Source organism: Myxocyprinus asiaticus, chromosome 26 (assembly GCF_019703515.2).
Source record: "Myxocyprinus asiaticus isolate MX2 ecotype Aquarium Trade chromosome 26, UBuf_Myxa_2, whole genome shotgun sequence".
In the NCBI taxonomy this organism is placed as follows: domain Eukaryota; kingdom Metazoa; phylum Chordata; class Actinopteri; order Cypriniformes; family Catostomidae; genus Myxocyprinus; species Myxocyprinus asiaticus.
Window position 1 is genome coordinate 488,404 of NC_059369.1, and position 27,098 is coordinate 515,501.

Here is a 27,098-nt window from a genome sequence, read left to right on the forward strand (position 1 = left end):
CTGACTGTAAATAACAAAGAATTTCTGAACTAAATTGATGGAGACAGCGCGATCACGACAGATCCGGACCCACTGCAGCCAAATAAGTTCAATTTCCTTAAGGGTGCGCTCACAACACTGTTAAAGACGAAACTGAATACAGCTTCATAATTGTCAGTTTCTTATTCAGTAAAAGGATCGTGGTGCTCAAGTTCTTCACCACTACACAACTCAATCTCTGGCGAGTAAAATTTGCATTTTCACTAGCCAGTGGCTAATAAAATTAATATTTCAGTTGCATAGCGCAAAATTTGGTCGCATATGCTAGTGATTTACTCGCTATGTAGAGGGCTGCATAGTGATGGAACCGTTATGCGGTCAAGACCTGGAACTACTTCCATGTGTTTACTGGAAATTACCTTAAAACATCCGTCAACCAATCAGAATCAAGCATTGTGCTATGCATATATATATATCTATCTCAATTCCCTCACAAGATCAAACCAACTCTACTCTCTCCAATAAAGAAGTGTAGTCATTTAATGATATATACATGATGGGACATTTTTCTTTGAGGATCAGTTATCATCTTTGGTTGTTGTGCATCAGGAGTCTTATCAGAAACAACCTTTAAAGATGCACTAAGTAATTCTAATCCAATACACTTTTTGTGCTTCCAAAAGAGCACACAAGGGAAAGGTGTGTTTGCTTTGGCAGTTAAGTTCGAATATCAACAGTGTTTCTCAGGAATCGCTGAGTGCACCTTTAACATACAACATGTGTAGCACATCCAGTCTGGCAGGATATACTAACACTCAAAACCCTCAACCCAAAGCTAGCAGTGCCAAGTTACTGCCATGATAATCATATTTGTTAACTAATTAATGTTAATTAATGTAACTCTACTTAAGTTTTCATTCTGGAACATTTTACTTATGTTCACAGTTCTCATGTTCACTGACTGTTGTGGTGTACTAAACAATATATCTCAACTTTATGGACGAAACTCCCGAAATAACGCTTTCAAGCCTGAAACACAAACAGACAAGAATCTAATGAATAAATCTTCATGAGACACGGAAACAAACTGCACACAACGACCCCAAAGACTGTAAGGACACTTGAGCCACACTTCATGTGTGAATCTGTCAGCATTATATAAGAACATACCAAATCAGATTATATTTATTTCCAAGAAATATTGCACTTTTCAAGGAAAGAGAAGACATTTGCAGAGTTTGAAATGCTTAAACAATAGAAAATGAAGCCGCTTTGCATTAGTCAGTGTGTTTAACTCCACTCGTTTTTCCTCTGTAAGAACACCTGTGTGAACTTGAGAAGAACTGATTTCAGACATCCACCAAAAATCACCATACCAGTTCATTCAAAGTCACTGAGCAAAAATGACATAGAAAGTCAAGATAGTTCTGAGAAAAGATCAGTGTAGTTCAGTATTTAAGACACGCATCACACTCGCTTTCATATATCATGCAAAGACATTAAGATATTTCTAAGTGTGACACAAGTGTCCAAATAATTTTAGGAGCCACATTAACTCTTTTGGCTTGATGAATACTTGTTTAAATGCGGAACACAATGACTTTCTGCTCAAGAGTGTTTTGAATATGGAGGATTTAAAGACACTTTTAATCTTAAGAAGACCATTAACAGATGATTCATTCATCCTCATGTTTGTCAGTCCCACTCTTCCTCATCTCTGTCGGGATTGTCCTCCCACTGCGGTTCTTGAAACTGGATATTCGCCAGCATGTCTCGCATGGCCACCATCAGTCGATTCACTTCCTGGTTCAACTCTCGACCAGCACGGGCCACTTCCTGTCCATCTTCAGGCCTCTAAATGAAACAAAACATCAAAATCATGATGAGGCTGTTCAAAACACATTTGGGCCTCTTAAGATCATTCTGATGCTACGCAGACTTCACAACTCCTCCACACATCAGCACTGACATGGTGAAGCAGGACAGCTTCCTGTAGTGCAGTGAACTTCCTGAACTGGGAGCCACAGAATCTGCTCTACATGTCCAAAGTACCGGTTCTTTGGTATCACGTCAATAGTAAATATACATATATTTCTGCAGAACCCACTCGATTTGCTTTCTCATGCTATCTGACTTACACTCGGATCACATGCGTCTGTCTGCATGTCTCTATGTGAATGCGGCTGCATGTGTGAACCGTCTTATGTTCTAGTTCTTGGTCAAAATGCCGTCTGCTTGATGCCTAATAATGTAATCACCAACATTAATGTTGTGTAAACAGATGGGACAAAAACTGTGATACATCAAAATATTGGACCTATGCGATGTGGAAATACAGCCTAAAATACAACACTGACAAAAAAACAAAACAGACAAGAACTCGCTGCTCTGTAGTTAGTAAGTCCAACAAAACCCAATATCAACTAAGTTCCACAAAAGCAAAACAATGTACAACTCAAATTCTGCCGGCATCAAATCAGGATTAATGTATTATTAATACTCACAGCTAATAATCACACAGTATGTCGATAATTTAAGTAGTTTTAATATGCGCTAGATTACTTTATATGTTTTGTTCAATTTCTCAATCTCAATGCTACAAACATTCATTCACTTGGTTGATCATTTCTATATAAAAGATTTTTATTTTAACATAACTAGAAATTATTTCTGGAGCCATGGACAAAAATACTTTAAATAGACTGCATCAGAGAAGAAAGAAGATAATTTATAAAAAAAAGCAACTTTAACATACTGAACATTTGAATATTACGATAATGCACAACATCTAAAGCCGAAAGCGGTTCTCTGTGAGGTTTTTTTTTTTCCATCTGAAGGAATTTCTTAGCCTACAGAGACACATCTACTCACCTGCAGGTTGAAGTTTGGCAGCAGTGAACGAAAAAACAAAGACAGTGTGCTTTCACTTTCCGCTCCGGCATTCTGCCTGAAACACATGAACACAACTCTTGACTCTCAAAAACCATGACAAATATTGGTCGAAACCTAATTCATACTGATTTACTGGTGAGCAAAAGCTGTTCGATTTATATTATATGTTAAGAAAAGACTGAGCTTTAGCTTCATTTTGGGGTTGGTTAAACACAGTGACCGTTCGGCTCTGAAACCTCCACAGTCCACCTCAGCAAGGACATGAGAACGTGTATTTATTTATTTATTTTTATTTTCTACCCTTTTCTCCCCAATTTGGAATGCCCAATGCGCTCTAAGTCCTCGTGGTGGTGTAGTGACTTGCCTCAATCCGGGTGGCAGAGGACGAATCTCAGTTGCCTCCGCGTCCGAGAACGTCAACCCGCGCATCTTATCACGTGGCTTGTTCAGCATGTTACCGCGGAGACATAGCGCATATGGAGGCTTCACACTATTCTCCGCAGCATCCATGCACGACTCAGCACGCGCCCCACCGAGAGCGAGAACCACATTATAGCGACCATGAAGAGGTTAACCCAACGTGACTCTACCCACCTTAGCAGCCGGGCCAATTGGTTGCTTAGGAGACCTGACTGGAGTCACTCAGCACGAGTGATTCAAACTTGCGACTCCAGGTGTGGTAGTCAGCGTCTTTACTTGCTGAGCTACCCAGGCCTCTGAGCACATGTATTTTTGAGAACTAAACTTCTCGTGAGTTTTTGTGTTGATTTGAAACACCTCGTTCAAAACCCTCAATTTAGAACAACTTTGTAAAGTTTATCCTTCAAACTACAATCCCCTTGTCCTCATCATATTTTTCAAATAATTCACCCAACTTACATTCATTCAGGCGAGAGTCAACTACACTACAACAACAGATTTCAACCGATTTTAATGAATCATTAAACTGATGAAAGTAGAGAGGTTAACTGTGTAACGGAGCACTACCTTTCTGGTCTGCTGTACGACACAATAGAATCCAGAGGAGGCAGGGGGTCAAAAGCCATACCTGGTTGTGTGGTCACTTCCTGTAAGAGAAGAACCGCAGTGAGCAACTAACAAACAAGATATGAACAAATTCATTCAGCCTCAGATGTTTCTAGAGATCATTAAATCATTGAACATGAACGAAAGAGAACTACACCGACATCGGTCAGTGCATGAGGAAGTGTGTACACCCAATAATAAGGTGCTTTTATTTTCACTAGTGACTGATTTCAAAAGACAATGAAATAAATCAGTTCATCTTCCAGTTTTTGTGTGACTTCTGACCTGCGAAAACCCATCCAGTTTGCTGAGTACAGAGTAGACCTTAACCTCCAGAATGTTTTTTTAATGAATTTGTTATTATTGATTTATTATGTATTGAAAACAGAAGCCTTGCGTTGTGACATAATTTCCTGTTGGCCATATTCAACAGTGGTTGTGTGAAATGAGGTGTGTGTCTCACCAGAGGAAGTGTCGCTGTGGCCTCTTTAATCTCCGCCATCAGCACATGTCTGTGAATGTTTCTGGGAGCGCTCTGATATCTCTGCTTCCTCCTGTCCGGAAGAGATCCACACATGAACCCAAAACACAGAGAGACGTGCACAGACAGCAGAAACAGGACATGAGACACACTGAGATGTGACACAACTGCAGCCATGAGGTCATGATTACACTCTACCAGTCAATTTTTTGTTTCATCATGGGATAAAAGTCCAAAGGGTGTGTAAATGATGACAGTGACCTAACAGAAGGTGCGACTCGATTGTAGAAGAGTGAATGGCTGAATCAAAACACATACACATCATTAAACATGCGTTTCTTACTTGTTTTGACAATCCTCCACATAGGGGTCGTGCGTGTCAACTCTCGTCAGCACTGTCCTGACATTCTCCTCCAGCCACAGCATGAGTCCAGGCTCTTTCCACAGTGTGTGACAGCGGCCCACATACAGACACAACAACTGTGACAGAGCAGGAGGCTGCCTGAGAGCACACACAAATACACCTCCGCATCAGCCACAAATCACTGGTTTAACTTCCTGAGACCCGAGCGTGACTGCCGAGTGCATTTTTCATATGTAACTAGTAGCACCTAATAAACATGAAAAAATAATAATACATTTCTAGAGCAAATAGTTTTCCTAAAAATGTATGTCCATATATGTATGTGGACAGCGGGACCAAGTTATAGAAAGTCAGATATTTTTTCATCAATTTGTTTATGTTTCCAGGAGTGTTTATTATTCATGTTATAGATATTACAGCTGATTTTCTTTAAAGCTGCTTTGAAACAATGTGCACAAATAAAAAACTATACAAATAAAAATTTGACTTGATTTGACTGATGTCACAATGTTTTTTTACGCAACAAAATCTCAATGTTCTCTCTTTGCACTGCCAAACAAACAAGTGATAACCAGCTGATTTTCTGTAAAGCTTAATAAATAATTAAGATATAAGTAATGGCCAGCATCATCCAATCACTGCCAACCATGTTAAAATAAAATTATACATTATAAATTCTGAATCTATGTACTCATTATCATTGTCTCATGTCTGCCAAACATGTTGAGTGATCCAAACATCATCTGCAGCCTGAAACTGAACTTTTGACCAGAACTTTGGAGTGAATTCGCTTAGCTACATAGGATGCAACCTTGCTCCAAATTTAGTGAATTACTTAACCTCCAGTGCGCTGTCTGACTGCACTGGTCTCAGAACAGTTTGAAATGCACCTTATTTTAATCCTAACCCTGTATACAGCCTCTGAAAGCAACATTTTCCAGCTTTTGAATACACCCATTGATTCACAATGTGAAAATGCACAGAAAAGAGAGGATTTCTTCGGTAACTAAGGCTTATTGTCCTTGCGGGAGGTCATCTTGTTTAACAGTATGCTGCTTTGTGATAAATCACTGAAATTTTAAAAATGGCATATTGGACAAAACTAGAGCTGTTAACTCTTTCAGATTTCAATGTAAAAACTTAATTATGTTTCTTACCAGATGTAGTTTTGTTGGCATTTCTCCCAAAGACAAACTCTGCTTTGATGGGGGCAAGTTGTTTTGTCAGTAGGTTTAAATGAATTTAAATAATGCGTTGCACATAGTGAAGACAAAACAAAATGTACACGCATGTGTACACAGGGTTGCATGAGGTTGAAAACTATCAAACACAAAAACAGGAAGTGTGTTTGTATCAGGGTTGTGCACCTTTTAGAACAGGAATGAAAATGCCTTTTTAATTCTAGTTTAATTCCTGAATTTAAATTTGAAGTAGCAAACAGAATGCAATATTGTAATTTGAATTTAAGTACATATAAAATGAATAAAGAAAAATTAAACAATAATTTTATGGATCGTGGCAGTAAAGCACATCATTTCCCAGCAAGCTCGAACTTCGTTTTTAAAATGGAGCCAAACAGCATGAAACAGCTCGCAAGATGGAATCCTTGAACTGAAGTTCCAGTTTACAGGTGATCCGATCACAGGTGTTTAGTGGTAAATACAGGTGTAAATGTTATCCAAAAGGTTTCAAGTTCGGATTGATGGTGGTCAAAAACACATTTGACAATATCGCACTTGAGGTGTAAATGCTGATCTGTCCAGAAGCATCCCAGACAGCAGTGAAGTGCTGCCCACTCACCCGTCAATCAAACGCTGCCTTAAAACAAGGGTTTTAACCTTTGCCAGTTACATGTGGCTTTAAAAGGAAATTAGCGCATATATTTACATGCACAAGATGTCAGGGATCTTCTTCAGTGTGTCCGAAATCATCATGCAGTGACACACATCTGAAGCTCAGTTAATAAAGGTGTAAAAAGGGCCGAAGCAGTGATCAGCTCTTGCACATTTTGTTGTTGTGTTGACTAATGAACTAATGAAATTCTGTTCAATATTTTTTGAATGGCAATTCAATAAAAACCTCTTCCTGTCAATGCAATTCAACATCCTGTGCGCAGTGCACAGTTCAACTCTATATACAACTCATGAAACTGAATAAAGTCAATCCTTATATTCTGAATTTTGTCCAACCCTGGTGTGCGAGTGTGTGTGTGTGTGTGTGTGTGTACAGGTTTCACTATATTTGTGAGTGCCAAATATTTGAAAATGTCCTCACTAATATAGTGAAACAAACCTGTGTGTGTCTGTGTGTGTAAGGAAGAGATAGAAAGAATTACCCAATTTGGCTTTTGGGCCCAAAGAAGGCATGAGATGACACTGCTGCATCAGGCTGCACTGTACACAAGTCCAACAGCGGCATCAGTGCTGCGAAACACATCCACACAAAAACTCACATACTGTACACGCCAAACATACTGAAATATGTGGCCTAAAGCAGGACTTAAGGGCTGGGCGATATGACTATATATCTTTTATATCAAAATGAAGCACGCAAAAGTATATTATGAAAGCCAAAAGATTCGCTCTGCACGCATGCATATATATATATATATATATATATATATATATATATATACACACATACATACACACACACACAACAGTTAGTTCCGGTCCTCGAATCTGATTGGATGAGAGACGTTCCATGAGCACTGATGGTCTGACACCATCAGCACTCGGACGCTTCACTGTGTGTGTATCACTCCGCTTGTGTTCGTGCGGTCCTAAACTAAAGTGTAAGAGTAGTGCATATGAGTTAAGAGTTACTGTATAAGTGTCTCTTACATGTTTTTTTAAAAAAAAATTTTTACATTACATATGTTAGCCAGCAGGTGGTGGCAAAAGATACATTTTGTGTGTAATATGAGCCAGTTGGTGATGTGAAGTGAATCTGCGTTAGCCAGTGTTTTCATAGAACAGCGCTCCATGGTCGCTCGTATTACTACTACACGACTAAAGCTAGAAAATAGCTTTAAACCGCTTTAAACGAACAACTTATGCATTCATCACAGCTGAGAGACACAACAGGCAGATTAATTACACAACTCAAGGCGCTTACCTCTTACTGGAGATTCCACATTGGAGAAAAAGTACTGTTCAAAATGGCAGAGAAGTTTGCGGTTTCTATAGTGAATGACTCTTGTGCACCGGCTACCACAAAATAGAGAGGAATACCCACGCTTGGACAGCTATTTTTCCACTGAGAAAGCTGATCTTCAGTGGCAACAGGTGATCGCACATGCTCCATCTCTCTCTCTCTCTCTCTCTCTCACACACACACACACACACACACACACGCACACACACACACATCCATCCTTGTTTATCCAATAATTGGTAGAAACAGCCGTGATACTATTTCTGAAGTGACATTTTTGAATTACTAACGAAGGCTTGGATGCATCATTTGGTTTGAACCAGCAACGGCAGATTCTGATCGGTCACGTAAGAAAGTAGTTCCATTCACAAATGTGTTTTTATGACCGTACTCAGTTTTTCCTCATTCTTCAAAATTTTCTTGTTCATTGAACTGTTGTATATAAGCTCGGCCTGTGGCCGAATCACAGCAGTGCTGATGTAGGGCCATATCGCACTCTTGCTCGTGTGATATTGCTTAAATATATATATATATATTAGTTATCGTGATATAAAATTACTCATATCGTGATATAAGATTTTGGTCATATCGCCCACCTCTAGCAGAACTCAAGCACTAATCCGAAGGAACTCACAAATATTTATTATATATTTATAATTTAAAACATATATCTTGAGGAATCATGTTTTTAATCTTCCTTGAGAAAATCCTTTATCTTTTGAGATTTAATTGTTTACTGTACTATAAAAACACTATAAGAACTCAAAAATTCCTCCCCTTGGGAAGAATAAAACCCTATCTTGTGAAAGTATGATCCATACTATTATTCCTGCACAGCAGAGGAACTAAAAAAACTTGAAAAGTGAAACATGAGACATGGCACTAAATAGAAAATGTAAAACATTACTAATTAGATCTGCAACTGAAAAAAGAAAATGAAATTCAAAACAACTAAAAACAGCACATTCATAGATTACATTACTATTATTCATCTCCTACTGTGAACATGCCAGAGGATCTGAAAGCTCTGAATCTCACCTCCAGGAAACATGATGAGAGCGTCCTGCAGGAGAACATCAGATTTGTGCTTGAGCTGCTGCTGCTCCTCAGGCGGGACATCCTCCTGCTGGCTCAGCTGATAGTAGGACAGAGCAACGGAGAAGGCAAAGTTGGGCAGCTGGGACAGATTACGATGAACCTGAATCAACACAACACTCCCTGTTACTGATGACTCAAATGTACAATTAGTCACTGTAATTCCGTTTCTTGTTAGGTAGCTATTGATGAGGTTATCTAAAAATCACAACTTCTCTGTATTTGGTTTTAAAAGCCCAATGAATCTACATTTCCTCACAATATCTCAAGCTGTTTGTTTTCAAATATTTAATGGCAATTTATGAATCTGAACTCAGAGGATATTTCATGAAGATCAGGATGCACATGTAGAGGAGACCGGAGGCAATCAGAACATTATTTACTTACAAATCTACCTGTCATCTTGTGATCGAAGAAACATCTACAGAAAGATTCACGCAAAGAGTTCCATGACCTTTTAAAGGTTTTATTAATATCCTATGACTCATTAAAATCAGACTTGAGTTTAAAGTTGAATGTATTTGCAGTGTTTAAATTCTTTCTACAAACCCGGTTTAAAATACAGAGACAAATATAAGTGAGACATTTAGAGGTTGACTGCAGTCAGAATACAATCATTATGAAATTATGTTAGCGTGAAAGATCCCCATGGCTCCAGAGCTTCAAACAGAAGACCTCTTCAAATGAACGCCATTAAAATATAAACGAAGACACTTTCACAATCATCTGCTACTACTATGGAACACAGGTGCTCTGTGAAGATCTAAGTGTAAGTGTAAGTCCTGTCATCTTTAAAGGCACAGTTCTCTCATTATTTACCCATCATTCATGTTGATCCAAACCCAAATCACTTTCTGTCTTTCATGGAACATGACAAGAGAATAATGTAAAATGTTAGCCTCAGACACCATTCACTTCCATTGCTTTTTTATCTCCATATAATGAAAGTGAATGCTGACGCCGTCAACAGTCAACATTGTGCCCTACAACTCCTGTTGTGTTCCACTGAAGAAAGAAAGTGAGAAGAGTTATCCCAATAAAAATGGAGCAAGATCAGTCTGGGATCTGTGAATTTTCCAAGCAAATCAATAGAGCACATACCATTAAAAACACGAGTGACTTTACTATAGTGAGGGTGAGTGTTTACCTCCCATTCCTCATAGAGTCTGATGAGGGTGTTGTACTCGCGACAGCGCAAACACAGGAAGTCAAAAAACAGCAGCATGCACAGAGGATCATCATCTGGATCTAGACTGCAAACACAATTAGAGATGTGCATTATGAATGCAAAACTCTCGCAGGTCTACTTTGTTTTGACTAAAAGGCATGCAGGGACATTGTCACGTGTACTTGTTCAATTCACAGAAAACACAGTGAGACTATTTCAAAATCCATCAAAACACGTAGTTACTTGCTGTAATTACTGTGTTTTGGCTTTGTAGGGTATAGTACAGTTCTAAAACAGACACACTTGTAATTCTTTTGTACATGAAGGACTTTTGCCATTATGTTCTTTGCATATTTACGATTCTGAAAGCGATGTGTGCATGTGGTACCTCAGGATGAGTTTGCAGTACTCCAGCGCCGTGCGGGGACATCCTCTCTTCTCCAGAAACATCACGTGCTTGAACAGAGCCAAATAAAACGCCCTGATGATCACACACACAAGACATACAAAAGGTCACACAGGTTCCAGATCACTTCTACTTCATGATAGTTTGAGGGTGCAAGATCAGCTGCTCAAACCGAGCCCGATGGGACACACGACCAACACAAATAATGCTTACATGTTAAGATCACGTGCTGGGGATGTTGTTGTATTATTGAATTATTGCAGGTTTGATAAGTAAACAGCATGCTTACATTAATCCAGCTCTTTCTGCCATCTTGATATTAATAATGCACAAACATTTACTACCAGTGTACCGAACACAACACTGTGTTTTGTTCTATTTCAAAGGAACTGAATGAGTAGATGTGTTCACTTCAAAAAAGACTCGTTGTGATTAATTATTTTAAAGGGGTCATGACGTATCTTCTTTATTATTTTAATACGTCCCTTCAGGTTCTCTTAGAATATTAGTAGTTTTTTTGTTAAACATTATAATTTTCCTCTCTCATTCTGACTCTCTGTCAGAAACACTCAGTTTTGGTGCTGCTTCTCCTTTAAGACTTGAGCATAAACGCAGACTGTTCTGATTGGCTCTATGCTCTTGACTGACGTGCCATCTCACTGCTACTGGGCAGGGCTTATGAAGTGATAAGGTAAAGTAGGCATTGATGTGTTGTTTTGGAGGTGGTCAGATAAGTCTACCACATTGTGAATTCACAACAATGTGGAGGAAGTAGAGAACGAGTAGTTTTGGCAGCTTGTTTCAACAAATGCTTTTTTTGCAGTGAGGAGGAAATTTTGAGTTTTTTGTAGTACAATGACATCATCTATATCAAAAGATCAAGAAAATTTGATTCCTCGTTTTACACAGATTACTGCATCAATCTCATCCTCTGCTGATCAGAAACCACCACAACAATGTCAAACAATTACTTGAGGGATTCACATCGATTCAAACCCTCACCACTCAAGAACAAACATAACAACAACAACAAACAATTGCAGTAAGTTATGGCATCCGCTCATGTTATTGCTTCCTGCATTAAAAATAAGATGGCGGCACCACGGATGGCTGCCTCGGTATGGAGCTTCCAGTTCTTTTGCTGCTTTTGTTTGTTTGTCCTGTGTTCTGCGCTGCCAAGCATCCATCTAGCGAATCTCCGCTCTCTTCCTAACAAAACGGACAAATTACTTTTCACCCACAAAAACAAGGACTTTGCTATTTCTGCTGCACTGTGCTTCATGGAAGACTGGCTGAGTGAAGCCATTCTGGACAGGGCATTACAGCTTTTCAGAGCAGATCGCATCGGAGTTAATGGGGAAAAATAGAGGTGGTGGAATGTGTTTTTACATCAACGAATGTTGGTGTACAGAAGAAACAACGCTAAAGAAGATGCGCTGTCCTAATTTAGAGGCTTTTCATAAACTGCAAACCTACTCGCCGTTGGAGTTTTCCATGTGAATTCTTGTGAGTGTTTATATTCCTTCACAAGCGTGTGAAGCAGCACTGCAACAGCTGGCTGATCAGATCACAGACATGGAGCAACAACACCCGGACTCACTTTTTATTATTCTTGCTGATTTTAACAAAGCAAATCTCACACGTGAACTGCCCAAATAAAGACAGCACATTACATGCCCCACCAGAGACAGCAATACACTGGATCACTGCTACACAACAATAAAAGAAGCATATCGTTCTGTCCCTAGAGCAGCTTTGTGACTCTCTTATCACTGTCTGGTTCATCATCTTCTGATCTACAGGCAGAAACTAAAATCAGCTAAACCTGTAGTAAAGACTGTAAAAAAATGGACCAATGAAGCAGAGCTGGAACTACAAGCCTGTTTTGACTGCACTGATTGAAGTGTTTTTGTGGCTGCAGCCACAGACCTGGATGAGCTCACAGATACTGTGACATCATATATCCGTTTCTGAGGATATGTGCATTCCTACAAGGACTTACTTAACATACAAAATCAAATCAAAATCAAATCAAATCCCTTGTTTTGTCACTCAACCATTTACACAAGTGCAACAGTTGGTGAAAGTCTTGGGTGCGGTTCCAAGCAACATAGCAGTATGACAATTACAATAAACATCTGATATACACATAACACAGTTTACACATCTGTTACACAACACAATATATATCTAATAATATTCCATATACACAAAATAAGACGACTGTATACAATAAAAATATACTGTACCCAGTGTAATCAGTGGAAATAAATATGAAGTGTTGTGTTGACATTCAGCTGTCAGTTGATAGTCTGTTGCAAGTGTGTTATTAAGAGAAGTATAAAATGTGAGTCCAGTCTGAGGCTAATAAAGTGCGGTGCTGATATATGTATCGTGATCGATCAAGAGTTCAAAAGTCTGATCGCTTGGGGGAAGAAGCTGTCGTGAAGTCAGCTGGTGTGGGTCCTGATGCTGCGATACCGCCTGCCTGATGGTAGCAGTGAGAGCAGCCCATGGCTCGGGTGGCTGGAGTCTCTGATGATCCTCTGAGATTTTTTTTCACACACCGCCTGGTATAGATGTCCTGGAGGGAGAGAAGCTCACTACAACAAAGATTGGTTTACAGCAGGACTCAGGCAGCTTCGTCAGGCCAAAAAGGATGCTTACACAAGTGGGGATAAAATCTTGTACAATCAGGCCAAAAATAGACTGACAAAGGAGATTAGAGTGGGTAAAAGAAGTTATTCTGAAAAGCTGAAAAACAACCTGCATCAATGTGGAGAGGCCTGAAGGACATTACCAACTACAAGACACCACCCCCAAACTCTGTAAAGAATCAACAACTGGCTGACGATCTGAATGTGTTTTACTGTAGATTTGAACTGCCCAGTCTCACATCCCACACCCCCTCCGACCTTCACATTACACAAACATTTACACCTTCTGCAACCCCCCTCCTCCCCCCTCCTGCTACTCAACCTGCACTTAGGATCTGTGAAGAGGATGTGTGCCGGGTCTTCCGGAAGACAAGGAAATCACAGGGACCAGATGGTGTTTCGCCCACTTGTCTAAAATTCTGTGCTGCCAAGGACCCCTCTGTTAAGCTCCTGAAGTTCGCAGACAACACTACAGTCATTGGCCTCATTCAAGATGACGATGAGTCTGCATAAAGAAGGGTGGTTGAATAGCTGGCCGTCTGGTGCAGTTAAAACAACCTGGAGCTGAACACGCTCAAAACAGTGGAGATGATAGTGGACTTTAGGAGGAACACAGCATTAACCCCGCTCAACATTCTAAACAGCACTGTGGCTGAAGTAGAGTCATTCATGTTCCTGGGCACTACCATATCACAGGACCTGAAGTGGGAGACCCACATAGACTCAATTTTTAAAAAGGCCCTGCAGAGGTTGTACTTGCTTCGCCAGCTGTGGAAGTTCAACCTGCCACAAGTGCTGCTGATACAGTTCTACTCAGCAGTCATTGAATCTATCCTCTGCACTTCTATATCTGTCTGGTTTGATTCCGCTACCAAGTCAGACATCAAAAGACTTCAAAGGATAATTCAGACTGCTGAGAGTATTATTGGCGCTCCTCTACCAACCCTGCCAGAACTGTACACATCTAGAGTAATGAAAAGGGCTGGTAAAATCACTCTTGACCCAACTGTCCCAGCACACTTCCTTTTTGAACTGTTGTCCTCTGGCCGGCGCTACAAAGCACTGAGCATATCCTACCTCTTCTTCAATACATTCCATCACCTGCACATAACTGTATATTTGTATATAAAATATTCAAACAACATTATTGCTGTATTGTATATTTCTCTTTTTATTTATCTGTTATATCTTATTTTTTTTTATTTTTGTCACTATATGTATATATGTTTAAATGTATATGTTTGTCTGTATGTATATATGGTTGCATTCTCTTTGCACTGAAAGCTTCTGTCACCATGACAAAATCCTTGTGTGTGTAAGCATACTTGGCAATAAAGCTCATACGGATTCTGATTGTATGCCATATGTTTACTACAGCTTCTTTGTCAGCAGTGAGGGATTTACATGTGATAACTGTAAGGAATTAGTCAGGCTGATGGAGAAGGTTAATGAGTTAGAGGCATGCATCCGAACGCTGGTGAGGTCAGTGAGAAGAGATGCCAGTAGCTACTGTGACACTAACAATGTCCGGCTTCGCCAGTCGGAGATCACTAGAGATAATGTATTTTTTTTTTTTTTCCAATTTGGAATGCCCAATTCCCAATGCGCTCTAAGTCCTCTTAGTGGTGTAGTGACTCGCCTCAATCAGGGTGGCGGAGGACGAATCTCATTTGCCTCCGTGTCCGAGACCGTCAATCAGCACATCTTATTGCGTGACTTGTTGAGCGCGTTTCCGCAGAGACAAAGCGTGTGTGGAGGCTTCACGCCATAATACTGATATATAGACCTGAGCGGTATGATGGCTGCATTGTCCCATGGTGTTTATACTTGCGTACTATTGTTTGTACAGATGAACGTGGTACCTTCAGGTGTTTCCCAAGGATGAACCAGACTTGTGGAGGTCCACAATTGTTTTTCTGAGGTCTTGGCTGATTTCTTTTGATTTTCCCATGTTGTCAAGCAAAGAGGCACTGCGTTTGAAGTTAGGCCTTACAATAAATCCACAGGTACACCTCCAATTGTCTCCAATTAGCCTAACAGAAGCTAATTGTCTAAAGGCTTGACATCATTTTCTGGAATTTTCCAAGCTGCTTAAAGGCACAGTTAACTTAGTGTATGTAAACTTCTGACCCCCCGGAATTGTGATATAGTCAATTAAAAGTGAAACAATCTGTCTGTAAACAATTGTTGGAAAAATGACTTGTGTCATGCACAAAGTAGATATCCTAAACGGCTTGCCAAAACTATAGTTTGCTAATAAGAAATCTGTGGAGTTTTAATGATTTCAACCTAAGTGTATGTAAACTTCTGATTTAAACTGTATTTAGCCAGGCATACACCTAATTTATCCATCAACTCACAATTAGGCTGCTTTAGTTAGGTCTGCCAAAACCATAAACATTCATCATGATCTATAACTCTGCAAAAAACTGAATGGCATCAACGCTAATATTATTCTATTTGTTTACCAGAGCCAACCAGATCCAGCTCCGTTCTTGCTAGGTGTTGGACTCCACTGCTATGTGTCTCTGAGTGATGACGGCAAAATGCAGCCGGTGCTAGCCAGTCATGACTTCAGTCTATTACGATGGACTTCAGAGGATGAACTGATGCCAACTCCAACCATCAGACGTGGGATACTTCATATGCCACTCCCTGAACCTTGGATTTAGGAGACCTCACTGAAATGACCTGCCGGTTGAACTGTGATGCACCTCACTGATCTCTGCCTGCATCACCTTGGTCTAATGATGGACTAAACTCTTAAAATGGAATACACAGACTATCAATTAATTGCCAACAAAAGCCTTCATCAGCCAACTAACGAAGGACAATGCATCTATGTGAACTTCTGCAGTTAATCCAGGATGAACTTCAAAGACATAAATCACTGATCTTACAGTTCATACAAAATCTTTGTTTAAACACTGGCCCTTAAAACTTACTTAGTTTACTCATATTAAACCATGACTTGCACTGCACATAAATAACTAATATTGACATTATATTCATGTTGTTTAGTCAGAGGGGAACTGGCCCCCACAGTGAGCCTGGTTTCTTCCAAGGTAATTTTTCTCCATTAACCAACATCTTATGGAGTTGTGTGTTCCTTGCCACCGTCACCTTCAGCTTGCTCACTGGGGTTCTAAATACAATTATTATTTAATTATTACATTTTTATACAGAATTTACAATAATATTTAATCAAACTACACAATGATGACTCTATAGATATTACAGTTTCATTTTCTGTTAAAGCATGATTTTCTGTAAAGCTGCTTTGAAATGATGTGTTGTGAAAAGCGCTATACAAATAAAAATGACTTGACTCGTGTCATAACCCCTTTAAACAAAAGACAGCCCTAACTAACCATTCTAATCCATATTTCATTTTAATTTTCACTTGTTTTGCGTATGCACACAAGCATTCCTTCATCTGAGAGGATCCGAGCATCTGCGTCTAATTTCGTGTTCAGTGTAATAACGTGACAGAGCTGTTTGTGTTCAGACTTCATCTGATGAAGAGCAGCGTGTGTCACCTGTTCTCTGGTCTCCTGTAGTCCAGTCGACTGGTTCCTGACGTCAGGCTGAACACAGGGTGAAACGCACACTCAAAACAATATAACGCTCTTTCTGTAGAGACAACAACACAAACCATCATCATACATGTTAAACAGAAGAGATGTGCTGTCTAAACACACACAGAAACACTCGTAAGAGACACTCTCATCAAGACTATTAAACTCACATATCAGTGCACAGGTTAAAGTTCATCTGTGGTGACAGATTAGATATAGAGCTGACGTGAGAGAAGAGGAGCTGGATCTAGTTACAGTTAGTTTGAGAAGTCATTACAATGTTGACATGGGAATGATCTGCTTTGATTGCTGTTTTGAGATCAGATCTCTCTTTCACTGTATGTGAACGGTGACATCACTCTCAATTCATCCTCTGTGACTTACAGATTTATCTGATATCATTTATGATACTGACTGTACTATTTTCTACATTTTTTTTATTATATTATAGTATAAACTACTTTTTAATTTCTGAATTCTTCATGCTTTAGAGCAGGGGTGTCAAACTCGGTTCCTGGAGGGCCACAGTGCAGCAGAGTTCAGCTCCAACCCTAATTAAACACACATGAAGCAGCTAATCATGGTCTTCAGGAGTCCTTGAAGATAACAAGGAGGCATTTTGGAGCAGGGCTGGAACTAAACTCTGCAGGGCTGAGGCCCTCCAGGAACTGAGTTTGACACCCCTGCTTTAGAGACTGTCATTAATTTTCTGTCTTTTAGCTAGTTTAGAATACTGCATTGCGTGTTTTACGGAAATGATGTATTCACGATACAATTCACACAATCTGAATAGCACGAACTTTAGTTCAAGTTCAGTGGGTCAAAGTTTTATGCTCCATTCACCAAACCAATCAGCTCCGAGAAGAAATCATAACATTACAAACTTTGATTTGAAGTAAAAAAAGTATTTGAAAATCAGACATAAAGACAAAAGATACCAGATTGTGTACTAAATGTCTTTAATGAGGGAATGAACTTCAATTCCATGAAGCATTGTGAAAGATGTAATCAAATAAAAAACAATGAAAAACTATAAAACTATTGATTTAAGATGTAGATTAAAAGTACAGAATCAATATATTGTACGTTTATTACAAAATATTCAAATATTTACTAAGGTATCAGTAGTTTGAGAGTGTTGTCTCGATTGCATCATTCACAGTGCATCATGGGAGTGGGCAGAGTTGCAGAGCTCTTATGCCGAACTTTGTTTGCCGTGATTCTCTGATTAGTGGAGCATTTCTCTTCATGTGTAGTGTTGTTTTTCACTTAGAATTCTGCTATTAAACATGATTTTGAAACAAAGAAGTTGAAATAATGTGGACTGATGGCTTCAACAGAAGCAGATACTATTGATTAATAATATCAGAACTCACAGTACATCTGTTTCTAAAGGTTGATAAGTTGTTGTTAAAACTCCACTCACCTGTGGAGAAAATGAATGAGATTTTAACTTCTGGAACCAGACTGTTGCGCTCTATTAAACTGCTTGTAAAGTGGTTCATTTTTCTTTCTAGATTTCTTCCTCTGTTAGTGCATTGTTCATATCTTGCAGTATTCTTTTTTTTCTCGTCATATTTTTGTAAACAGTATGTTTGAACTAACATGGTTTAATAATCATCATGATGCGTCTTTTTAGTCTCATCTGCATCACTGACAAAATCAAAAAACTCTGTCAACAAACATTTTTGGCAGTTATTTCAGATTAACACTATGTTATTAATATTTTATTACATTGTAATAGTTTCATAAAAGCAATAAGGCGTACCTAACAACACTCATTAGCCATGACGACTGAATGCACAATACAGCACGACCTCTCGTATCTCTGAAAGTCCAGACTCTAAAATCCGATTGGATTGAGCCACATTTCAAACAAGCACAAGCACACATGCGCAAGCACACTACGGCTGAAACAATTAGTCGATGTTATCGACAACAAAAAATTGTCTACAAAAATTTCTGTTGTCGAATAGTCGTTTGATGTCATTTAACAAAACATGAGATCATTTGAAACATAATTTGCAAAAATACAAAATAAGTAAATACAGAAGCAGTGTCGTCATGAAATAAAGTGGAGCTGTATCTTGTGACACGCTTGAGCAAAACTTGCCTGTCAGAGCGTCTAAAAAGGAAACACCCTGGCGTTATATCTTAATGCATCCTTTATTAAAGTTTAAATAATAAGGAAGCGGGTTGTATAAATAAGCACAAACTCCAAAACTGGCATTTCTCTGTGCGGTCAGATATACGAGTCGCATGAAAAACAGCGCAAGAGAGTTTTAAACTTCTCGTGCGGAAATGATAATCACTCGCGCACGCTTGCTGCAACTACATTATAACATGATGGCTCGTGACATAGTGAATCATAATGTGTGTGTCACGGTGTGTATCTTATCATGAATAAAATCGGCGATTCAAGCGGTGATTTAAGAAGAGGAAGTTTGCTTTTTGTGAGTTAAAGATAAATCGAAATCAAGGGAACAAAAATGTGAGAGGGTGTATTCTTAGCCTATTATACAATGCAATGAAATGTTTGTTTTGAATATAAATATCTAAAACTTACGTACATTTACTTTGGGAGCTATACTGCAGAAGAAACAAATGTAACTGGAGAATGTTGAATACAATATTTAACATTTAAATATTAAAAAATGTAAATCTAAAAATCCTTAAAACAAGATACATTTACCTAAGAAGCAACATATAATATATTTAGACTTGCTTTAAGAGAATATATTTTGAATGTAAGTATATTTTGTCTTTACTGCACATGAAGAAATAAAAAATACACTTAAATACAAAACACACCTATATTCAAGATATATTCTTTGAAAGCAAGTTTAAATATCTTATATGTTACTTCTCAAGTAAATGTATCTTGTTTTAAGCAGTTTTAGATCCTTTTAAATGGAAAACAAGTCAAAAACACTTGATAACAATAGGATTTTTTACTGAATTAAACTTAAAAGTATTTTTTCCCTTTAATTCAGTGAATGTCATTTAGAGGTATTTTTAAAAGATGGTTTTGTCCTCTTTATTGTTAGTAAGCACGTTTAATACAACCTTTTAAGTTGAAGCACAAGCTGAATAGTTAGTTAAGAGCTAGTGATTAATCGGTGCAATAATCGCCCAAATAGTCAAATAATTGCTCTAATAATCGTTAGATTATCGATTATCAAAATAATCATTAGTTGCAGCCCTAAAGCACACACACACACACACACACTCACATGCACACATACACGCAGAAGTGCACACACGCGTGCGCACACACACAAGCACAGTCAGGTGAATGCACAAGAGCGTACAGACACTGAGCGCGCTCTCCTAGAATTGTTCTCACTCTGTTCCAAGTGTCTATGCTGTACATTTTTTCGTTTTAACATATTGTTGAAAATGAGTAATGCACACATACTGTAGGAACACAAGAAATCAACAGTTTCCTTCTATAGGACTGAAAATCCTTCTCTCTCATCATCTCTATCCATGTAGTGTAGACGCTGTTTAATGTGCGCTCTCATAAAGGGACCGAGTGCTAGAGTTGTATGCATAGTAAAAAATAAACAAAAATAAAAAAACGCCTTTCTCTCATTTTTTTTTTTTCCCACCTTTTGAGATAAAGTACTGATGAAATGTAATAAACTTTGTTAAACCTGGTTATACACATGGCTGGAAATCATGAGCTGCTCATTATCTCAAATGTAACAACATTTAACTAGGTAATGTTTCAAATGTAAACATTAATTCAACATGCTAATTCAGTTTGATACGAAAATAAGCAAGATCACTTTGGCTTTTATTAAAATCAGAGCTGTTCAGCTATATTTATTACATTCAGTCAATAATCAAATCTTTAAATCAATGATCTTTGATCCTGCTTGTGAAAACACTAAACATGGCCAGAAGTTGACAGCATGACTCTGCTCAACTGAACTATTCACTGAAAAATACATGTGTAATGTGATGTATTCATGAATTCATATCTGTAAAGTGCTTATATTATGGGGTTACATGTGGCGTTAAGATGTAATTTACATCTATCTTGCAAATTGTAAATGTGATACAATTTTGGGGAAAACTGACTTAATATATTTACAAATTATTTCACTTCGGACACATTGAAAATTTTGACAAGGCAAATAAAAATCGGAATAACTGGCCAGTAGAAAAAATACTTAGCGTTGAGTCCTGCGAACACTCTCTTATTCTAGTTTGTTTTCTACAGCTGCTGCTCTACATAAACTCACAGCAGATTGAATTTAAAAATCTGATCACAAATGGACATGAAGAATTTCCCAAATACTGTAACACTGTGTGGACTAGGGATGTGCACGGTTATCATTTTTAACATTTGGTTAACCGCAAGGTTTCACAAACAGTTACTCAGTTTTTTTGTCTGGACTTGGAAATGTTATGGAATTTCCTTAAACACAACTCAAAACAGCAAATAAAGTGCACACTGAGTTATGAGTCTAAATAGCACAATACATACATCTTTAAATTATAAAATCTCACATAAAAGTCAAACAAAAATAATCTGTCTAATAAATTAATAAAAATTATTTAATTAAATTATTTTCTAATAAAAAAATCAAACTGTCACTATCTGTATAAGCGCTCTGCCCGGGCAGGTTCACACATCCGTGAGGCAACAAACGCAAATATTATCATGTGCGTGGAGTCACAGTGCTGCAGTTAAATAGCCTCTTCGGGGTGCTTTGATTTCATTAAACTTGTCAAATGATTGTACTAAATATGCACACCAGAGCAAAAGGTCTTACTGGTTACCAAGCGCTGAAACTTTGCTCAATGAAAAACAAACTGGAATCACGTTTAATGGTGTTACAGTCACTTAAAGTAGTCTACTATTCTTCAGAACGCAGCACAACGAATAAACCACAACGCAAGTGTTTCGAGATGCATTTATAAAAATTGAAGTCTTTTTAACTTTACTCAGTGTCTAAAAATTCTGCGATCCCGCGAGAGGTGCTGAAAGAAAAAACAGTGAGATTCAGCGCAAAAGTCAAAGACGTGCGTCCAGCCCATGTCGGTATCACTGATCTATAACAGAAAAACAGCGCAGATGCACACAAAAGCATGTTTGAACAGCCCCTAACCTGCCCTATACTTGGAAAAACCTGGCCAGATAACCTGACGGTTTGTCGGAACTTGTCGAGCTCATCAGGTTACAGACCTGTATTGCACATGTAGAATAACCGAATAGTAATTTTGATATTCGAATAGTGCTGCGTCGAACGGTTAACCGAATATTGACTATCCGTGCACATCCCTAATGTGGACACAGTCAGAGATAGATGAGACAACACGAGTCTTGATTTGATCAGTCTGAGGGTCTACTAACAACCCTCAGAGTGTAAAGCTCTTATTATAAAGTGCGTTCTCTCACCGATGAGGTCTCTAGCAGTCTCTTGATCTTCCTGCATGCGACACACATCTGAGAGCTGCAGCAGAGAATCAATGTGATACGGGTTGAGCTGCAAGAGGACCTGAAGGGACGCAGAGACACCTGTCACTCATGTGTGAATGAAACAAGTCAAAATATGATCAATAACACGGTAGAATTAAATTACCACAATGTTATTGGGGTCCATAGACTCGACTGCATCAAAGAACTTGAACTGGACCTGCTGATAGTCTCGACTGTGTTCAAAGGTGAAGTGCTGAAGACAGTCATTAGACTCCACGAGGCTCATGGAGACACCTGAGAGACACACAGACATTCTCACAGCGCTTTTCATGACCAGATTACTGAATCTGGATTATTAAAAACCATTCCAGTTCAGACTGATTCCCTAACGAATCTTTCAGATCGACTCATATCGACTATATCAGATAATTCTGCACAAATCACATAACATCACTAAGGCTTGTGAGCAAGAGCAGATTTTACAGCAGAGCACATCCTGGATTTTATTCATTTCCATTACTTCTCCAAGCCTGGAAACATAATATGAAAATTCCCAGAGATTCCCAGATATTTCCAGGTGTTGATATTAAGATGATCCAAATGCTTTGACATCTTATTTCTTGTACCTGTCTTTACAGTAAAGGCCTCGTCTGAGGCTATTCATGAGGAAACTAGTTTCATGGGTCTCGAAGGCTCAAACGCAGACATGTTTGTTATTTGTATCAGCCGTGACTCTGGATATCCAAACACGCTCGCGGCGACACCACATCAATGGAGTCTTTCAAAGCACATCCTCAGTCCACACTTTCACTAACATGAGTGCCCACATCACGACTTTTAACAACACTTCATATCAAAGGGGGCCCTGGGTAGCTCAGCGAGTATTGACGCTGGCTACCACCCCTGGAGTCACGAGTTTGAATCCAGGGTGTGCTGAGTGACTCCAGCCAGGTCTCCTGAGCAACCAAATTGGCCCGGTTGCTAGGGAGGTTAGAGTCACATGGGGCAACCTCCTTGTGGTCACGATTAGTGGTTCTCGCTCTCAATGGGGCACGTGGTAAGTTGTGTGTGGATTGCAGAGAGTAGCATGAGCCTCCACATGCGGAGTCTCCACGGTGTCATGCACAACGAGCCATGTGATGAGATGCGCGGATTGACAGTCTCAGAAGCAGAGGCAACTGAGACTTGTCCTCCGCCACCCGGATTGAGGTGAATAACTGCTTCACAACGAGGACTTACTAAGTAGTGGGAACTGGGCATTCCATATTGGGATAAAAATACAAATAAAAAGATAAAAATAAAAACAACATATCATATCAAGGTGCTATTAATCCTAACCAGGGACTAGAAACGGTTCAAGGAACGAAAAACCGAAAACAAACTAAATGTTTAGCAGAACATAACTGAAAACTGGAACAAAGTCATTTTCATGAAACCAAAGGCCAAAGGGTTTATCACAGTACATTTTTGGAAATGCACCACTTCATGTTGCCCAAAAAAATTAACCGTGTGTTTTGATCCTGAAGGAAACTGCTGCATCACACATTTCTTTGCCTAACTGCCCAGTGTGGATGAAGCATTCTCTGAATGAAGACCTTTTTAACAACCATGTATAAATACTACATAAAACTACATACAGTATTCATGCATGGCAAATCCAGATACAAGGAAAACATTATTAGAGGTTAAAAGTACTTTTCTCAGTTGTTTCCAAGTCTTCACTGAATTATTGTTAGAATTTGATGCTGCCAGGTTATTTTCACTTATTTTTGTGAGGCAAGTGGTTTATTTTGGGCTTGTTTTTCCAGATCATGTTGCTTGTTTCTCTTGGGAGATTTGGCAACACTGCAATTGGTATTTCACCCACCCCTTAGCGCAGAGTACTGTCATTTTTAAGAGAATGTTATTAACCGTTCTTTTATTTTGTTCTAACCGGTGAACTTTTTGGAAACGAGACTGCGGAACTTCTGAACTGGAATGAAAAACATTTCATTTTTAGTCCCTGATCCTAACGCTCGTGGCTACAACAGCCGATCATATGAATGAGCATCGCTGTACATCCACCCCAAACCCAACCCATACAGCAGCCGTTAAAAGTGTTCTGAAGAGTCTGGGAAAACAGCTCTGACCTGGTCGACTGAATCGAGGCCATGTGTCTTTAGGAACGGTCATCCATGTGCAGCGATGAAACTGCCGCTGTCTCTGTTTCGGCCTGAGAGTGGACACAAACACAAATACGTGTGAGAAGAAAACTTAATAAAAGACATGGCCAGCCAAAGACTAAGACCTGATTGCTTCAGACTGGAACATATTTCCAGAAACCTGGATGTTTTTCAGGCAGATTTCAGGCATTGTTTTCACTGCTCGGACTACAAAAATCTAAAAAAATCTATCTTTTAACTTAGTCTTATATTGCAGTTGTCTGTTTTCTTCGCAAGTAGAGATGTAAACACAAACCTCTGATCTCCCAGCACAGCTCGCGCTCCAAAATACCTCTTGAGCTCTGTCTCAGGATTCAGATTCCTTCAGGAGTGAGAGGAGAAAGTGCAACACTGAGATCATGTGAGAGAAATACTGGAAGTTCAAAGAAACACTTCCTGTCTCACCTGTGTTCCACATACAGCACAGGTCTGTGTTCGGCTGCGCAGCCATCTGCACTCGCATGCGACAGGCCTTTTGTTTTGTCCAGCGTCTCTAATAAAGCATCAATATCATCTGCTGCAGCCACCGCCTCCTGACAAACACACACACATCAAACACTTCAACACTGTCGATCAATCTGTCGTGTCACAAACATTAGGAAAACACACAAAAGCAGTTTCACACTGACAGTCGTTCTGTTGTTGTGGATATAAGTATGGCAGCAGGCTTGTGTAAAACTGCTTACATACATGCTCTTCACACTGGTATTACAGCCATTAACAGGCTAATGAATAATCAATATGACACGAGCAGTCATGCTGTGATTGGGCTGTATGCACTCACACTTCTATAACAGTTAAGATCTAGTCATTCATATTTCAGACACAATACAGAAGAAGGCAGAGCAGAATTATCAAAGCGTCTCTGTGCTATTGGACTGAATATCAGCACTCTGGGAATGGCACTCGTCCAATCAGTTTCCAGGACTAACACTAACCGTTGAACCATTTGCAATATAATTCAAACCTGCATGCCCATGAGAGCAGCACAGTTCAAGCACTACACCACAGCCCTGATGATATAACCAATCCATCCCACCTTTCCATTCTCCACTGGCGCCTTTTTCTTCTTCTTCTTCTTCTTCTTTCTCTTGCTCGACTTTTCGCTCTGAAAATAGAAGAGAACAGAAGTGTCATGTGTCATGTGATTGTGTGATGATGATGATGATTCTTCACACCTTCACGTTGTGTTTCTCCAGTGGTGCTCCTTCGTCGGGTCTCTCTGTCGTCTCCTCATCTGACGGACCTTCAGCGACATCAAATCCACCAATCTGGCACACAAACAGCACATTAATGCTTTTCTCTGACACATATACAATTAAAATGAAAATAATACAGTTAAAATCACTTTTGTGCAGTGTGGCCACAGATAATGGGCGAAATCCAATCGAAAGTGATCATCCCTATGCCCTACTCACTACAAAGCACAAAGCTCTTGATGTGGGCTCTCTAAAAAAAGCATGGCATTACAGTTTAAATGTACCCTTCACAAAAGTCTTGTAAAAGGGCCCTTTGTGAAAAAGTTTTACTTTCTTACTTTTGTTTGGAACGACTTCCTTCCCGAAGTGCCCTTCAAGGGTGCAAAAATGCCCAATGTAGGCAAGTAAAATTTCGACTAGATTAAAGATCTGTTTTCAAGCAGTTTTATGAGCACATATTATATGAGAGACTATATGAAATATTTGTGCTTTTATTTATTTTTTTCACACCACAGGACTTTTTAAAATGAGCTTGTGAAAACAAAAATATGATAGAAAATGCTGCAAAACTAAAAAAAGAAAAAAAAAAAAAGAAAAGGTGAGCAGTTCCAGGACCTGAGGATCACATTTAAACTATAAATCATATTCATGTCCATGTTATTAATGAATTACCCCGATACATGAATCAATACTAGTGTGTGATCACTGACAGTCACATGTGTACATTATTAATTTTTGACATCATGGTTCCACAGTAATCCTATGTTTGTTTGCATGAACTATTTTTGAACATGTGTTATCACGATTTGGGACACTGTTCGAGTGAGTGAGGTGTTTTACCAGCTCATAGATGTTCTTCTTCTGCTCTTCATCATCCTCCTCTTCCTCCCATTGATCTTCGTCATCATGGTGTAATGCGGCCTGTGCGCGTTGCTCACCTTTCAGCCTCCGCAGAGCGCGACTCGACATGATCGATCCTCAGCTGATCAGTGATCAATAATAATCTCGAGGACACTCACAAACTTCCACAGGAAGCGCGTTAACCTTCGGCGGAAGTGGATGTTCCGAAGTGGGCGGAGCAAAGACGTTGCATTTTCCCCCTTGTTTCTTATAAAAAAATATAAATAGAAAAAATCATATTTAACCGGATGCAATATCCGCATACTTTCGTGACTTTAAAGACTACTGAGTAAAATATTAGACATTATTTTATTTACTGAGATTTTTGTCATAGGAGACGGTCAACTAGCGTGTTACGACAGCAAGTCATCGTTTGCGGATACCATAAATGAACGGGGAGAGCCGTAAAATGACACCTACCTGTTGTAAAATTGTCCGCGTCTTCTCTTATAAAACATAAATTTTATTGTAGTAAACTCCACACATAGTTCATTTTAAAGGAATTCTTTAGTGTAAAACATTTTGAAGATTAGTGGACAGGCGGTCAATTCATTACGTGATGAGC

General features: G+C 39.1%; 1 protein-coding gene across 3 annotated transcripts; it reads right to left on the reverse strand.

Annotated features, from left to right (window-relative positions):
- Positions 1-501: 501 nt before the first annotated feature.
- tcf25 (transcription factor 25 (basic helix-loop-helix)) lies at positions 502-27,098 on the reverse strand. Of its 3 annotated transcripts, XM_051657333.1 has the most exons (19): positions 26,954-27,098; positions 26,474-26,740; positions 25,613-25,705; positions 25,474-25,542; positions 24,840-24,967; positions 24,691-24,756; positions 24,363-24,445; positions 22,397-22,527; positions 22,213-22,312; positions 16,764-16,857; positions 10,550-10,642; positions 10,141-10,246; positions 8,937-9,096; positions 7,078-7,165; positions 4,722-4,880; positions 4,361-4,451; positions 3,859-3,938; positions 2,851-2,922; positions 502-1,833 (listed from the first exon to the last, which is right to left on the reverse strand). In XM_051657333.1, exons 2-19 carry the CDS (start codon positions 26,600-26,602, stop codon positions 1,788-1,790), a joined length of 1,788 nt encoding a protein of 595 aa, XP_051513293.1. In that variant the 5' UTR covers positions 26,603-26,740; positions 26,954-27,098; the 3' UTR covers positions 502-1,787. The 3 variants fall into 3 exon arrangements, with proteins under 3 accessions (XP_051513293.1, XP_051513292.1, XP_051513294.1); XM_051657332.1 differs by lacking the exon at positions 26,954-27,098 and having other exon boundaries at positions 2,851-2,926; positions 26,474-26,724; XM_051657334.1 differs by lacking the exons at positions 22,213-22,312; positions 22,397-22,527; positions 26,954-27,098 and having other exon boundaries at positions 2,851-2,926; positions 26,474-26,724.